General features: G+C 46.5%; 1 protein-coding gene across 1 annotated transcript in view; it reads left to right on the top strand.

Moving 5' to 3' along the window:
* HBS1L (HBS1 like translational GTPase) overlaps window positions 1-16,948 on the top strand; it is an 89,839-nt gene extending 72,891 nt beyond the window's left edge. Inside the window, exons 15-18 of the mRNA XM_069974983.1 lie at window positions 503-611; window positions 1,106-1,206; window positions 4,673-4,817; window positions 16,307-16,948. Of these exons, the coding sequence (XP_069831084.1) occupies window positions 503-611; window positions 1,106-1,206; window positions 4,673-4,817; window positions 16,307-16,318 (367 nt within the window). The 3' untranslated portion in view covers window positions 16,319-16,948. The remainder of the gene's footprint in view (window positions 1-502; window positions 612-1,105; window positions 1,207-4,672; window positions 4,818-16,306) is intronic.
* Window positions 16,949-17,935: the final 987 nt, after the last annotated feature.

Here is a 17,935-nt window from a genome sequence, read left to right as displayed (position 1 = left end):
TAGATACCTTCTATAAGTAAAGTTTGGACACGCACATACACTTTGCACCTCACCTCTGACCTAACCAAGGTTCAGTTGCCGTGTGTCCGGTGGTGGGTGTTACCACTCCTGGCCACTGTAACTAGTAGCCCAAAAAACACCAGAACCCACCAGTAGGCCCAACATCAGTTCCTGCAACCCGGGCCACGGCACAAGCCCTGTTCTGATCTAATAGGCATTGTGCCAACTCCAGCATAGTCATATCCATAGTAATTTGAACTACTTGTGGTAGAAGTAAATCCACTGCGATCGGGTGAGGAAACATCATGACGGGTACCTATTTTAAGGGTTTGGGTGCTTTCTAATAAAAATGCTTAGATGTACTTTAATAGTAATTGCTATTTGCTATAGGAAAATGGTGATGTGTGAGCATAACCTCTGGCCAGCTGTAGTCACATTTCTGAAGCCTTTATGGCAGCATATATATGTAATACAGCCTGACAGTGAATAATCTCTTTTGCAGCGTGGGCTTTGTGTTTTGCAGTCCTAGTGAACCCACCAGAGCCTGCACACGTTTCCGAGCCAGAGTTCTCATCTTTAATTTTGATGTTCCTATAACGCAAGGATTCCCAGTAAGTTTGATTTATTATGTTTAGTCCTTGGCTAAAATTACGTTAAAGCCTTTCTAAAAACTTGTCAGCTACATGATGTCCGCCTTTTAATGTTTTTATTAAGGGGGAACTTTTTCTTTCAGATCAACTAGTGTCAAAGTTATATAGGTTTGCAATTTACTTCTATTTAAAAACCTCCAGTCTTCCAATATTTCAGCTGCTGTATGTCCTGCAGGATGTGGTGTATTCTTTCCAGTCTGACACAGTGCTCTCTGCTGCCACCTCTGTCCATGTCAGAAACTGTCCAGAGCAGGAGGTTTTCTATGGGGATTTGCTGCTAGTCTAGACAGTTCCTGTCATAGACAGAGGTGGCAGCAGGGGAGCACTGTCAGACTGGAAAGAATACACCACTTCCTGCAGGACATACAGCAAATTTTTAAATAGAAGTAATTTATAAGTCTGTATAAGTTATTTAATCTGTGCATTTTATTTACTTTTATTTCCTGCCTCTGTAGGTTATTATACACTATCAAACTGTGAGTGAGCCTGCTACCATCAGGAAGCTGATCAGTGTACTACACAAGAGCACAGGAGAAGTGATGAAGAAAAAGCCAAAGTGAGATATAGTTTATGTCCTGGATATGTACCTTTTGTACTGTATGGAAAGAAAAAGTGTACTGATGGGGCGCTACTGAGCAGCATATTCACTGCTGAGACCTGCTGTAATCCTGAGATACAACCAGGGGAAAATATGCACTGGAAGCCAAAGATCCAACTCTTTTACGTCATAGACTATAATGAAAGGAAAGAGTCTGTTTTGATTGACAGCTGGGAGGAGACACGCTTCTGCACTCTCCCCAGCTGTATCTCAGGACTGCAGCGGCGCCAGCAGTTAGACCTAATATCTTGTCATGGTAATGCTCTAAGATCCCTGCGTGCAGTCATTCTTTAGGAAGCATCCTTGTCACTTCCAGTGAATAATAATCTGTTCTGATCATGCATTAGCTACGCAGTGCATTACAAGACACATATCTTACAGTGTAATAACTTCCGCTTCATTAGCTGTAGATATCAAATACCTTTTCTGAATTATCCTGCTTCATGAAAGTCATAAACTTCTGTATAACTCTTGTCCTAGCCGCTTAACCCTCTTACAGTTAAAGTGACACTGTCACCCTCTTTTTGCAGTATGACTTCTCTACACAGGTGTAAAGGGTAAATTTAGCAGTTTTCATACCTTATTTTTTATCATACGTCATGGTGCTTGTTCCAGTAAAAAGTGACCTTTTATTGACTGTGCAAAGTGGGCGGGGCCTCACCGCAACTACGCCACTTTGCACAACCCTCAGCGCTGCCAATGGCCTCGCCCCTCAGTGATGCCATTGGCACATAGGCTCCGCCCCCTTGATGGGCCGACCTAGAGAGGGGGGGCCTAGACCTTTAGGCCAGCCTGTTCCAATGGTCGATGAGGGGGCGTGGGCTATGTGGCTATGACGTCATGAAGGGGTAGGACCAACGGTGGTGCTGTGTGCAGGGCTAAGTGGCAATTTTGCTGTGACGCCCCGCCCATTTACCACAATCTGCAGTTGATAAAAGATGACTTTTTATTTAAACAAGCTCCATGACGTATGATATAAAATGAGGTATGAAAACTGCTAAATTTACCTTTTACACCTATGTAGAGATGTCAAAATGCAAAAAGGGGGTGACAGTGTCACTTTAGGGGCTACTCCTGTGAAAAAAAATATTGCGTTCAAATTACCTGGTGTCAGTAAGGGTATTATTACACCAAGCAATTTTCCGACGACTAACGATTAACGATAAACGATCTTAAACGACGAACGATGAGCGAACGATCGAACGATAAAAATAGGTCCGGATCCTATTAACCCTTAGGGGACACAGCCAGTTTTCATTTTTGCGTTTTCGTTTTTCCCTCCTCGTGTATATAAGGCCATAGCGCCTGCATTTTTCCACCTAGAGACCCAAGTGAGCCCTTATTTTTTGCGCAACTAATTGTACTTTGCTATGGCAGATGTAATTTTTTGCCTAAAATGTGCCGGGAAACCAGAAAAAAATTCAAAGTGTGGTGAAATTGAAAAAAAAAAACGCATTTCTTTTATTTGGGGGAAATGTGTTTTTACGCCATTCACCCTGGGGTAAAACTGACTTGTTATGCATGTTCCTCAAGTTGTTACGATTAAAACGATATGTAACATGTATAACTTATATTGTATCTGATGGCCTGTAAAAAATTCAAACCGTTGTTAACAAATATACGTCACTTAAAATGGCTCCATTCCCAGGCTTATAGCGCTTTTATCCTTTGGTCTATGGGTCTGTGTGAGGTGTCATTTTTTGCGCCATGATGTGATCTTTCTATCGGTACCTTGATTGCGCATATATGACTTTTTGATCGCTTTTTATTACAATTATTCTGGATTTGATGCAACAGAAATTGCGCAATTTTGCACTTTGGGATTTTTTTTGCGCTGACGCCGTTTACCGTGTGAGATCAGGAATGTGATTAATTAATAGTTTGGGCGATTACGTACGCGGCGATAGCAAACATGTTTGTTAATTAATTAATTTATTTTTATTTATAAAATGGGGAAAGGGGGGTGATTCAGACTTTTATTAGGGGAGGGGGTTTTGTGTTATTAAAAATACATTTGTCTTTTACTTTACACATATACTAGAAGCCCCCCTGGGGGACTTCTAGTATATGTACTCTGATCTCTCATAGAGATCCATGCAGTATAGTTATACTGCATGAATCCATGAGATCGGTGTTCTATTACTTTTGGCTGCTGCAGCCAAAAGCAATAGAATGCCGAGCCGGGATCAGCGCCATTACGGAGCAGACCCCGGCCCGGGATGGATGCAGGGATCGCCCCCCCGCAATCGCGCCGCAGGGGGGCGATCCCCCCACTAGACCACCAGGTATGAATAAAAGCAAGTATGACAGCTGCTTCTAAGTACTTAATTAGCGGGCACGGCGATCGGACCGTGCCCGTTAATAGCCGCGAGCCCGGGCTACACGCGGCACCCGGGATCGCGGCAGTTCAGAGGGTGGTCGCCGCGCGACCCCCCTCTGAACTCCCATAGCGGCACGAGGACGTTCAATAACGTCCTGGTGCAGCTATGGGTTAAACGATCAACGATTTCTTGTTGGTCGTTTAATCGTTGCCTGCTATTACACGAAATGATTATCGTTCAAATCCGAACTATTTAATGATTTTTCGAACAATAATCGTTCCGTGTAATACCACCCTTAGTTAAATAATTTGTAATAACGTCTCTTAAGAAAATTTCAAGTCTTCCAGTGTTGTGTTTTTTCAGTCTGACACATTGCTCTCTGCTGCCACCTTTGTCCGTGGCAGGTACTGTCCAGATCAGTAGAGGTTTTTTTAATGGGGATTTCCTATTGCTATGGACAGAGGTGGCAGCAGAGAGCACTGTGTCAGACTGCAAAGAATCAAGCTGATCCTGCAGGACATACAGCAGCTGATAAAAACTGGAAGACTTGGGATTTTTTAATAAAAGTAAATTCCAAATCTATATAATTTTCTGACACCAATTTGTTTTTTCTCTGGCGCAGACCAGTATGGCATCTAGTGGACTGTGAATAATACAATTACATGGATAGTTGCTTCATCCCTCTAGTACAGTACAATCACAGGCAGGACCGAATCACCCCCCCCCCCCCAATATAATTATATACGGAGCCAAATCACCCCCACAATATAATCATATACAGAGCCGTATCACCCCCCACGATATAATCATATTCAGAGCTGAATTACCCCCACAATATAATCATATTCAGAGCCGAATTACCCCCACAATATAATCATATTTAGAGCCGAATCACCCCCATAATATAATCATATTTAGAGCCGCGTGAACAGTGTAATTATGTGACAAACCACAAAATAATCGCATGCACAGACTCATTATGAGATAATTTACATGCAGGGCCACTTCAAAACACAGCAGAAAACCCTCCGCATGTATTTATTTGCTTTTATTTTTTATTATACATGTTTGTTTTCATCCTCTTGCTCGAACTTGTTTTTCAGGTGTCTAACAAAAGGAATGAATGCCATAATAGAGCTGCAGACACAGAGACCTGTTGCTTTAGAATTATACAAAGACTTTAAGGAACTTGGCAGGTTCATGCTTCGATACAGTGGGTCATCTATAGCAGCTGGAGTTGTCACAGAGGTGAGTTGCGGCAGTGCTGTTTTCTCTGGTTCCCTGGGTTAGATTACTTGTTTGCTACCTTTTTTCTTGCAGCCATTTGAACTACATCACAGCATGAGGTGTCCAAACTCCATTCTAAATGGTGAATGTGATTTGAAGCAGGCTTGATCAGCATGCTTGTTAATAAGCATATGGCAGTGGAATCTGTAGAAATCTAGCTGTTCCTATACTTCCTCTATAACTGATTGCACTCATTCTAAATATTTACATGTAATAATAATAAAATCGGTCACATTTTTATATAAAATGAACACATTGTTTGGGCAGCGGGGTAGTAGTGGCTACTGTCGCTAGAGCATACTCTTCACATTGTTTACAAAAAACCTTTATAGGTTTGTGGTGCATAGAATGTAAAATACCATTTACATTTTATTGCTACTGTTTGGTTTGTGCCCCGGCAGACATTGCAGAAAAGTAGAACATAGCTTATTTGTTAATACAATAAATATCCACAAACATACTTATTTTCCTAAAGAAATAGCTAAAATCTCCATGCGAGACTCTGCCAACATGTAACTAATAGGATTCCAGAGATACACTGACCCTTGAGGTCCCAATATTTAGCCTGTTGCCCTGCAGTGTTCCAGAGGTAAAACCCCCGTGAGGTAGAATCTAGTAACTCTAAACTGTAATGTTGGATGAAGGGGATGTCCCTTTGTTGTACACATTGTTCCCAAGTATTTGGCAAGTGAGTATTTTGACTATATAATTGTTATACATATTTTCCAACTCCAAGCTGTATAAGTGTACCTGTTGCAATTTATTTTAAGAACTCAGCAGGAGTTGTGATTCCAAGAAGTTTAGCAATATGTTTGCTTTATTTTTAAAGTTTTCTATGTTTAAATTATCATTATACATATGGCCAAACTTTGCTCCATGCTTGTTTTGTGCCAATATTTGGTCTTAGTTTTTTTGTTGTTGTTTTGTTACAGTATATTTTAAAAAAATTAATAAAAAGTGATCAAAATGTCTGATCTACCCAAATATATTAATTTAAACTAAAGATTATGGCACACAAATTGACATCCCATACAGCCCCATAGGTAAAAAAAAGCATTATAAGAGTCACAATAGCACAAATTTTAATTATTCACAAAAAAAGCCCCTTCACGTCAGAGCTGTGTGGGCTGTGGCTGCTGGAGAGGATGATGACAGAGGGAGACTGAGGGACACAGGGCACTGAAGGGACACAGAGCATCCCTCTGCCATCATCCTCTCCAGCAGCCACAGCCCGCACAGCTCTGGGAGTCGGGTCGTGACATCACCATTTTATCCAGGAAGTGAAGCCTTGATGCAGCAGTAAGTGCAGGGAAAAAAAGCACTTTATAAGCATTTCCCGTAATAAGGGTATATTGGTAATTTGTATTACTTTTAGGGGGCAGTACAATACTTTAATAAAAATTTTTGCCTGACTTCTCCTTTAACCTCTTAAGGACCCATGACATACCCGTACGTCATGCGTCCGCAAGAGGTGTTCAGAGCGGGGCTACGCGGCGACCCCGCTCTGAACCGCCACGATCCCGTGACCGCGGCTATTAGCGGGCACGGTCCAATCGCCGTGCCTGCTAATCAGGTAATCAGATGCAGCTGTCAAAGTTGACAGCTGCATCAGATTACCTTCTGCAGCACTTCCCTGGTGTCTAGTGGCGGAGATCGCCCCCCACGGGACGTTGTCCCGGAGGAGCGATCTCAGTGTCTGGTGCCGGCCGGAGTCTCTGCCAAGATGGTGCTGATCCCGACTCGGCACTCGTTTGTCTTCGGCAAACGAGTGCCGATCTCAATGATCTTGACTGTATAAGTATACAGCAAATATCTCAATGAGAGATTAGTGCAATTATACTAGAAGCCCCCCTGGGGAACTTCTAGTATAAGTGTTAAAAAAAAAAAAGTGTTGCCAATAAAAAGCCCCCTCCCCCTAATAAAAGTCTGAATCACCCCCCTTTTCCCATGTTTTTAATAAAAGTAAATAAATAAATAAACATGTTTGGTATCGCTGCGTGCATAATCGCCCGAACTATTAATTAATCACATTCCTGATCTCGCACGGTAAACGGCGTCAGCGCAAAAAAATCCCTAAGTGCAAAATTGCGCATTTTTGGTCGCATCAAATCCAGAAAAAATGTAATAAAAAGTGATCAAAAAGTTGTATATGCGCAATCAAGGTACCGATAGAAAGAACACATCATGGCGCAAAAAATGACACCAGACACAGCCCCATAGACCAAAGGATAAAAGCGTTATAAGCCTGGGAATGGAGCGATTTAAGGAACGTATATTTGTTAACAATGGTTTGAATTTTTTACAGGCCATCAGATACAAGAAAAGTTCTACATGTTTTATATTGTTTTAATCGTAACGACTTGAGGAACATATATAACAAGTCAGTTGTACCCCAGGGCGAATGGCGTAAAAACAAATAACCCCCAAATAAAAGAAAAGGTTTTTTTTTTCTTCAATTTTACCACACATTGAATTTTTTCCTGGTTTCCCAGTGTACTTTATGCAAAAATTCCGCCTGTCATTGCAAAGTACAATTAGTGACGCAAAAAATAAGGGCTCATGTGGGTTTCTAGGCAGAAAAATGCAAGTGCTATGGCCTTTTAAACAAAAGGAGGAAAAAACGAAAATTGGCTCTGTCCTTAAGAGGTTAACTGGGTAACCCCTTAAATAAATAAATAAATAAATAAATAAAATAGAGAGTATATTGCAAAACTGCTTGCAATCACTACCCCTGTTGATTTCTTAAACATTTTTTTTCTGGACACTGCCTCTACAAGGTAAACATAATTATTAGGCATCTTGTTTTCCTTGGGGAAAAATGGCCAAAAAACTGATTTAAAAGAACAATTTGTGAGTATACCTCTAGCTTTTTTTTCCCCAGAAAAGTCTATCATGCAATCCTATGCACCATAGTCATTTTTGTAATGTTTTTTTTTTTTTGTAAATCAGGCTTTTATTGAAAGGTATGTCACAACAACAAAGCAGACAAGAACAAAGTAATAAAGTAATAAAGTAGTAAAGTAGTAAAGTAATGGTAGACCAATCCGAATCCAACAAATAATGAGTCCTCAGCCAGCTAATAGTCCAGGAGAGGAACAGATCGAGGTATTCGTTGAAGCAAGCAGTATATTGGAACAATTCCGCCCACCCAGGACGGAACTGTGGGCTTTTGTGTCCACCATACAATTCAATAGTATAACAGAAACGCCCGTCTAGGCGGTTAACTTGTTCAAAGCACCACTCCGTAAAAGAGGAGAGAAAAAGGAAGTACAGAATAAAAGAGAAGAGGCATATGGTGCGTAATACTACTTCCCATCAGAAGAGTAAGAAAAGAAGTAAAGGAAAGAAGAAAAGAGGAAGGAGGGGGGGGGGGGGGGTCAGGGAGGGGGGAGGGGGGGGGTCAGGGAGGGGGGAGGGGGGAGGGGGGGGTACATGTGAGGGATCAAGGAGGGAGGGGGGGAACTTGTGGGGGTAGGGGGAGGTCAAGGAGGGGGGGGGAACATGTGGGGGAAGGGGGGGTCAGGGGGGGGGGGTCAGGGAGGGGGGGGGTACATGTGAGGGATCAAGGAGGGAGGGGGGGAACTTGTGGGGGTAGGGGGAGGTCAAGGAGGGGGGGGGAACATGTGGGGGAAGGGGGGGTCAGGGGGGGGGGGGTCAGGGAGGGGGGAGGGGGGGGTACATGTGAGGGATCAAGGAGGGAGGGGGGGAACTTGTGGGGGTAGGGGGAGGTCAAGGAGGGGGGGGGGAACATGTGGGGGAAGGGGGGGTCAGGGAGGGGGGGGTACATGTGAGGGATCAAGGAGGGAGGGGGGGAACTTGTGGGGGTAGGGGGAGGTCAAGGAGGGGGGGGGAACATGTGGGGGAAGGGGGGGGTCAGGGAGGGGGGGGTATATGTGAGGGCAGGGGGGGGCCATGACGTCCCCAGTGCAAGAGAAACAACCCCCAAGAACGGGGCCCGGGAGAGGGCTAGCCTCGTCCTGACAGCTCATGTGAGCCACCTCGCAAGGGAAGGGCTGGCCTTGAAGGTCGCCCATGGGAGCCAGGTATGATCCACTTTTTTACTGCGGCCGTGTTCCTCCGCCGTCAAGGATTCCATTCTATAGAGGGAATCCATCTCGGCTAGCCAATCAGCAATAGAAGGGGCTGCTGTGGACTTCCAGTACCTAGGAATAACAGCTCTGGCAGCCGTCAGAAAATGACGAAGTAGGCCTTTCTTGGCGGCCGAGGGAGGGCCCGGGACTAAGGAGAGCAGGGCAAGAGCAGGGGAAGGGACCAACCTTTTGTCCGTGACCGTGGTATAGATTTCGAAGACTGCATTCCAGAAGGGGCGCAGGACCGGGCAGTCCCACCAAATGTGGAGCATAGATCCCACCCCTATGGCGCAGCGCCAGCATGTGTCGGGCACGTCCGGGTAGAACCTGTGAAGCAGCGAGGGACAACGGTACCAACGGGTGAGTATCTTAAAGTTCTTCTCCTGCGCGTGACAAGCCAGTGGCCATTTATGTGTCAGGGTGAAGATTTTCTGCAAGTCTGGCTCTGAGAATGTGACGCCCAGGTCCGTTTCCCTGGCCGAAATGAAAGCAAGAGCCGTATCTGCATCTTTAGCCATGAGAAGGCGATACAGCTGGGAGACGACCCCCTCGGGCGGCGACGGAGACAGGAGCAAGGACTCCAAGTCAGTCCGTTCCACAGTGCGGACTCCTCCTGGGAAATGCAGGGTCAGGTATGCTCTCAACTGTGCATGCTCGAACCAGGATAGATTTTTCTCGGGGCAGAGTTGTTGCATAGTTGCTAGCGGTGGAAGAGTGGCATTAGCGCCTAAGACCTGGGCTATCCGGGTGCCCTCCGGGGCTGACCAAAGCAGAAAAGATTCCCTACCGCAAGCTGGAGGGAAAGCTGGGTCACCAAACAAGGGGCTCATGAGACCCGGGCGATGTGAGAGACTATATAATGGGAGGAGCCTGTCCCACACCGACAGGAACTGTCCAGTCAGCGGGGGAAAGGCGGAGATAGCAGGGCGGTCTACAGGAAGCACCCAAGGCAGGGACTTTAATGGGATCGGGGACAAGGCCTCCTCCAACCCCACCCACTGTTTGTCTGAGGCTCTGTGGAACCAATCCACAAGGCGCAACAGCGTACATGCCTTACTATAGATGGAGAAATCTGGTAGTCCAGCGCCTCCCGAGTGCTTCGCACGCGTGAGCGTCTTGTATTTGATGCGGGGTCTGACAGAGCCCCAGACAAAGTTCCGGACAACAGTTCGCAGTTGTTTAAAGAACGAGCCGGGTATGTGTAAAGGGAGGGCCTGGAAGAGATACAAGAATCTAGGCAGGACATCCATTTTGATCACGTTGATTCTTCCGAACCAGGAGAGGAGGGAGCGATTATAGTTAGAAAGGTCAGTCTTTGTTCGAGCTAGCAATGGGGAGAAATTTAAAGAGAACAGCAATGATAGGTCCGTGGGGACCCAGATTCCCAGATATTTGAGGGCTTGTGATTGCCATTTAAATGAAAAGGCATCCCTGAGCTGCCGTGCCATAGGGGCCGGGAGGGAAATGTTTAAGGCCTCCGTTTTTGAGTAGTTGACCTTAAAATTGCTGACCTGGCCATAAAGCTCGAGTTCCCGCAGGACTGCTGGAAGGGTTGTAACAGGGTTAGATATATACAGCAGCAGGTCATCTGCGTAAAGTGCCGCCTTATAATGGGAGCCCTTCAGACGTATGCCCGCTATATCAGGAGATGCCCGCAGTGCCACCGCCAAGTGCTCCATAACCAGGACATACAGCAGGGGAGAAAGCGGGCACCCCTGACGTGTCCCATTTGCAATTGTGAGGGGGGCTGAAAGGAGTCCATTTACTTTGACCCTGGCTGTTGGTCCGTGGTATAAGGCGCCTATCCTGCCCATCATCCCATCTCCCATACCCAGCTGGCGTAGTGTGGCCCAGAGAAATGCCCAGTGGACGCGGTCAAATGCTTTCTCAGCATCGATTGATAGCATACACGCTGGGGACCGCGTCCCCTGGGCATGGGACATCAACAGTAACGTTTTATTGAGGTTGTCCCTTGCTTCACGTCTCGGGACAAAACCCACCTGATCGGTATGGATGATCGGGGGGAGCGAGGGGGCCAGTCTGCCGGCTATCATTTTAGAGAAGAATTTAATGTCTGAGTTAATTAGGGAGATTGGCCGGTAGTTGGCGCACGAAGACGTGTCTTTACCCGGTTTAGGGATCACTACTATTGTGGCCATTAGGGACTGGGGTGGGAAGGGACAGGTCGGGGAAATGGAGTTGAAAACCCGGGCAAGAAAGGGCGCGAGCTGGTCAGAGAACTGCTTGTAGAACTGTGCGGTATACCCGTCTGGACCCGGGCTCTTCCCATTTGGCGTATTTTTAATGACTGTGGATAGCTCAATCTCAGAAAATGGGGCCTCCAACGAATCAACCGCCTCCCCCGAAAGGACTGGTAACGCACTAGACGTGATGTATGACTCCACCCTGTCCGAGAAGGCAGCCGGGTCCATGTCGTGTAGGGGTCCTTTCAGGTTATATAGGCTTTGGTAGTACTCTCTGAAAACCGTGACTATGTCCGTCGGGTTATGCTTAGTTCCATGTCCAGAGTCTATGGAGGGGATAAATGTACTGCCCGATTTGGGGTGTAGGAATCTGGCTAGCGGAGCGCCACATTTGTTGGAGTGCTCGTAATAAGAACGCCGTAGGCGTTCACGGAAGCGTGTATACTTTTGGTCAATAAGGGCTTTTAGTTGAGTTCTGGCTTCTAGGAGGGTCGCCAGGACCTCCGTATCCCGTGTCTGTTTGTGCTTGAGTTCAGCAGCCTGTATTTGGGAAAGGAGTTTTTGAATTTTAAGGCCATTGTCTTTCTTAAGTCTAGCTCCGTTTTGGATGAAGACCCCCCTAATTACGCACTTGAGTGCTTCCCATTGAAGGGGTAATTGGGTATCATCAGCCCCGTGGGTGGCAAGAAAGTCCGAGATGGCGGACCTGACCTGAGCCTGGCACACTATGTCTTTCAGTAAATTAGGATTCAGGCGCCACGTCCACTCACGCGGTACCTGATCAGGAAGGGGGAGTGACAGGGTTACTGCGGCATGGTCTGCCCATATGATCGGGTCTATGACTACTTGAGGGCGCCAGGAGAGGAGGTGGTGATCTACAAGGATGAGATCAATCCGGCTATAGGAGTCATGCACAGATGAGTAATACGTGTAGTCTCTTACCCCTGGGTGGAGAATCCTCCAGACATCCACTAGTCTATTGTCAAATAGCGTTCTTTTCAGAGCGCGAAGCTGAGAGGAGGGAATAGAAGATCTACCCGCGGAGGAGTCCGACTGCCGGTCCATCACCAAATTGAAGTCGCCCGCCGTGATGAGAAGGCCCTCCGCGAAGCGGCTGAACTCCCGGAGGTATCGCCTGCCCACCTGTACCTGATTATGATTGGGAAGATAGAGATTAGCGATAGTAAACACTCTCCCAGAAAGTTTGAGTTTTAAAAAAAGGTACCGTCCCTCAGTGTCTACACAGGTATCCACCACAGATGCCGCCAGAGATTTATGCAAGGCAATACTGACGCCCTTTGTCTTAGCAGCTGCGTTGGTACTATGGTACCATAAGTTGTAATGACGGGTGGGTAGCGCCGGGACATGACCCGTTCTGAAATGTGTTTCCTGAAGGAGTAAAACATGGATCCGTTTTTTGTGCATATGATAAAGAATTTGTGAGCGTTTTTCAGGCTTGTTAAAACCCCGCACATTTAATGTCGTGACCCGTAGGGACGTCATGGTGGGTATAGGGAAGTGGAGAGGGAAAGGGTGGTATCAAGGGAGGAGAGGAAGGCGGAGGACAGGGAGCAGAAGAAAGAGAAGAGGCAAATAGATGAGTGAAAACACTGACGGAAAGAAAAAAGGCAGAAGGATAGATTCTGCCCGCCTCAATCCACTAAGGACAGAGGAAAGTATAAACACTTACGTGTTATCGTGTTTATAGTAAACACCTAAGGTAGGCTATGTGGGGAAGTGACTGGAGTGACACCAACGTATGCGCCAAACGCCTCCAGCACCTCGCCGCCTAAACATCTTGTGTCAGCAAACCCAGAGGATATGAACACAAACTACCCCAAAGGGGGAACCCCAAAAAGAAATATATGAGGGAGAGCGGAGGTGGAGCGCATATGTGGTCTGCAGAGTAAAATCAGGGTCACAGCCGTGCCACTAGGTATGTTATCACGCACCCGACTCGCTCTCACATATGCGGTCCCCCTCCTTTGCAGCCTATGCCTGTATGTAACGACTAAAGGCCGCAATACACCGGGGCGAAATAATGCATGTGTATAATACAAACCCAGCCTGGCGGTAGAGCAACATTCGTCCAGTCGGCGTTATGGAATACATGGGTAGCCGGTCCCGGGTGGGTCCCAACAATCTGCAGGTAATAATAACTGACCGCAAGAGCGGTTCCACATTCGGCCCCTGTCAGGGTGCCTAAACAAGAGACCACCCCAGGCCGGCCCCCAAACAAGCTGCATCCACACCACCTCCTAATAGCTGACATACAAGCCAACCTTAACCAGGGCTATAAAGTCCACGATGAATGACCTCCTGTATGGCCCCCAAGGAGGAGGACACAACACTCCAAGGGAAGGAAGGGGTGAAAGGGAGAGGGAAGGAGGGGAGGGAAGGGGGAGGAGGGGGGGGGGGAGAGGGAAGGGGGAGAGGGGGGGGGGGGGGAGGGGGAAAGGAGTGGGGGAAAAGGGGGGGGGGGAAGGAAGGCGGAGAGGAGGGGTGAGGAGGGGTGGGGAGGGAGCGGGGGGGAGTGAGGACATCTCAACTTCCATGGCAGTGATATCACAGTCACAGCATCCGCAGCAGTCTCTGCAATCACCAACGAGGCCCCAACATGCGATGGAAGTCATTCATGTGGGCTAAGTAAAGACAGCTCCTGTGCAACCGTCAGGTCACACCCTCTCTGGAGAGCGACGTCCACGCCTCCGCTCCCGTGGGGGTCTTGGTTGGCCTGCTCGCGCTGCACCTTGTAGTAGGGGAGGCTGAAACGGCCATTCCGGGATCTCTAAGCGGGGGAGGTCCAGGGTCTCCAGGACATGTGGTAGGTCAGAAGGTGTACGAAGATGAACCTGGCCCCCCTCGTGGCGGATCTGGAGCTGGAACGGGTAGCCCCACGAGTAAGGGACATTGCGCTCCCGGAGTAGGGATAGCAAGGGACGAAGCGCTCTCCGCTTAGCCAGGGTGGTCCTGGACAGGTCCGTTAGCAGCTGAATAGCGGCACCATGAAAGTCAATGTGATCGCGATCTCTGGCTTTGCGCATTATAGTCTCTTTGACTTGAAAATAATGCACCCTGCACACTATGTCTCGGGGTCTGGCAGGGTCATTGCTAGGTGGGCCTAGTGTCCTATGGGCTCGGTCCATTTCCAGGGGTGCAGTGGGGGGTTTCCCCAGTAAGTGATTAAAGAGTCCCTGCAAAGTGGACATGAGGTCCGGGGGCTTAATTGATTCTGGGATCCCCCTTACCCGGATGTTGTTCCGGCGGTTTCTATTTTCGGCATCGTCCGCCATGTCGAACAACATCTGGATCTGCTGCGTATGTAGATCAAGCTGGGATCGCTGCGTTTGCTGTTCGTCCTGCAGGTCCCCTGTAGTGTGTTCTAGGGCCTGCACCGTAGTAGTGAGAGAAACCAGGTCGTCCTTTAAGGATCTAATTTCAGACTTACAAACAGCCTCCATACGGGCTATGTAGCCCTCCATGTCTGATTTTGTGGGCATTGCAGCTATATGGGACTGTAGGGTTTGCAGTTCCTTACCCGAGGGCCCAGGCAGGCTGAAGGTGGAGGTGGCAGGCTGGTCAGGAGGTGGTTGTTCCCTTAACAGGGCAGGAAAGTCCTGTGAGAGAGCGGGTGTCGCGTCCTGCAGAGGGCTCTGGTGCGCAGCAGAGAGCGTGTTGCGGGCGGCCATCTTGGACCCGGGGGGGCTGTAGAGACGAGCGGGGACCTGCGGCGGGGCTTCCCCGGCATGTGGGCTCAATGCTGAAGCTGTCAGACGCTAGTGAAGGGCGGTTAGGGCCGGCGGCGGGACGGAGCTCTCACACCACGCGTCCGGTCAGCGCCATGTCCAGGCCACACCCCCATTTTTGTAATGTTAATATATTTTGAATTTGGCGCTGGAATACATTTCTAAGTGCCTGTTCTTCAAAGATGTAAATTACTTGCTAATTACCACCATTGGCCCCGGTGGCATTGTGGACGGGGCTAAATGGCACTTCGTCCGTGAAGCCTCGCCCAGATAGCCCAATCTGCAGATGATAAAAGATCACTTTTTACTGGAACAAGCACCATGACATATGATATAAAATAAGATATGAAAACTGCAAAATTTACCCTTTCACATCTGTGTAGAGAAGGTATAATGCAAAAAGGGGTGACAGTGTCACTTTAAAGATAAAAGAGTAACGATATGGCCCTTGTGCCCACATGACAATAAAAATGTGGCTGTGCTGCACAAAAAGTTGATCGTCAACAGATTAAGAAACAGACTGGAAGGATAGCTATATTGTTTGTTATTTTTTTTTTGGGGGGGGGGGGGTGTATTTAAAATGTAATATTTTTTTTTTTGTAATTTTGGGTTCTTATTAATCTCATATTTCGAAGAGGAAAGTAAAAAGTAAGATGGTAAAATATGCTAAGAAAATGAAGCAGCAAAGATAACAGGTATTGCCAGCATACACCCAGGTCTCGACCTCACATCGTACGTAAATATCAGGAGAAAATCCTTGACACTCCAGAGGAATAAATTCAAATGTGAGGTTTATTTAGCAAAGGCATAGTGCAGCATATCCATGACACCAACGTTTCAGCAGCATTCTAGATTTTCTTAGAGAGCTGAGGATAGGACGTTATTCTGCTCCTCGGTTGATGGCTGTCGCTTACATGGGCCAGTTATCAGCTGAAGGAGATTTTCTTGCAACTCCCCTGCCCAATAATCGGCCTGTGTAAAAGGGCCTTAATAATTGCAGTTATGCACACACAGATATTCTCCTAAGAAATACAAACCCTCACTTTTACGTTCTTAAATATTCACGTTTGAGGTTTATTACAATTTAGGACAGTAATATAAATGAACTAATCCTGAAAAATTAAACTTACCTAAAAATTGTGCACATGGTGTAAAGTGAAACTGGCTTGATTGCCCTTAGCAACCAATCAGATTCCATCTTTATTTTCCAAAGAGCCTGTGAGGAATAAAAAGTGGAATCTGATGGTTGCTAGGGGCAACTGAGCAAGTTTCACTTTACACGTTTGATAAATCTCCCCCATAGTGTATCTATAGCCCTGGGTATACATAGATGGTAGAGATTTCTGTATTATAGTATACATATTTTTAATGTGTTTTTTTTTTTATTTTTTTTTTTATATAATTCTCAGATTAAAGAATGACACTTGACCCGTTACAGAGAAAAATTTGCAACCAGTTGGGTACATCCAGCTTGGCCGCTCAAGTTCTCTATCTTAGAATGCCCGGCTGAAGACAAAAGTGCAATTAAAAGAACAGAGAGCCACTGTGGACAGTTACAGGCAGACCCCTACTCAGTCTCACCATCTCATAGAACAAAGGGCCCGGAGGCCTTGTCCGGAATCTTGATGAACACAAGACCATTGATCAAGGGTCTCCAGCTCTCTCTACCGTCCTATGTAACTATTAATGACTTGCAGCAGCTTCTCCTACAAAATGCTAAATTAATTTATAGAAATTTTTTGGGACTTGGCATAATGCTGTCAATGGCAGACACGTTTACAGTTCTCTCTTCTGAAATGTCTGCAGTCTCTTCCTTTTTTTCTCCCTTTATATTAATGAAATTTGGTTTAAAATATTTAGTGCTAAATATGAATTGCTTTACGTGCAGTGGAACAAAACTGAAGGACAATATTTTTTTTAAGTTTTAGAGCATGGCCGACCATTGAAAAGTAATGAGAGATGGGATATGCTGTGTGTGCCAATTTTATTAATAATGAACATGAATTTAATTTAGACTCATTAAAAAAACCTTGGTTTGAGCATAACATATACATTGTCTCTGTTCTGCTTTTCTTTGATCTGATGGCTTATTCTTATGCTGGAAAAATTCAAAGTCCTGTTTTTCCATGCAACTGTTGCAGAATAGTATCTAAATGTTGTCTCAGATAGTAACCATATTTCGGTTTTCAGATCACAAACGTAGCGTTGCATAGCGTAGCATTGCACCCAAACGTGTTATCCCCAAAATTAAGCCCTTGCTGTTTGCGGGCAATAATTTGGCCGTTCTTAGCCGCTGCCTGGGGGCGTGCACAAGACGGCGGCATTTCAAAAGCACTGCCTGTCTTGGTTGCCATGGCAACATAGGGTAATGCTAATATTTTGGGGGGCATTCCAGGCTTCTGCACAGAAGAAAGAAAAAAAAAAAATGTCTGTTGTTGCTAAGTCAGTGATGTCGTCTGCTGTCTGGCCACGAAGGGGGGTGGGGCTTACCGGGGCTGACTGTTGCCAACTATGGGCATTGCATGTCTGCCTTTCAGCTAAGATAACGTGTGGTCGGTTGACGCCAACAGGTTTCCCCAAAAATAAAGGCCTTGCTCGGAGTGTATCTGTGTCTGTCCGATAATTTGGCCGTTCTTAGCCGCTCCGTGGGGGCGTGGACAAGATGGCGGCATTTCTAATGCACTGTTGTCCTGTCTTGGTTGCCATAGAAACAAAAGGCAAGGTTCGTATCCAGCCAGCTCATAGGGCAAAGGTCGTCTCTAGCTAGCTGGCGTGATGTCATAAAGGCATCGATGACATATAAATCTATATATAAATATATTTACATGTGGATATGTAATCAGATGGCTTTATTAGCAGCCAGGCTGCTCACCAGGTAGGAAGTTAGCTTATTTTTTTTTTTTTTTTTTTTTTTATATTTAATGTTTGTTTTTGCATGTGGGAGGAAACCGGAGCACCCGGAGGAAACCCACGCAAACATGTCATTATGTCGCTTGCTTAGGAGGTGGCAGATGTCATAGCATACTTACTGTGCTGCT

This window comes from Dendropsophus ebraccatus, chromosome 6, assembly GCF_027789765.1.
Source record: "Dendropsophus ebraccatus isolate aDenEbr1 chromosome 6, aDenEbr1.pat, whole genome shotgun sequence".
Taxonomy (NCBI): Eukaryota; Metazoa; Chordata; class Amphibia; order Anura; family Hylidae; genus Dendropsophus; species Dendropsophus ebraccatus.
The sequence above is the reverse complement of the archived record's forward strand: the minus strand, read 5'-3'. Positions and strand labels throughout refer to the sequence as shown.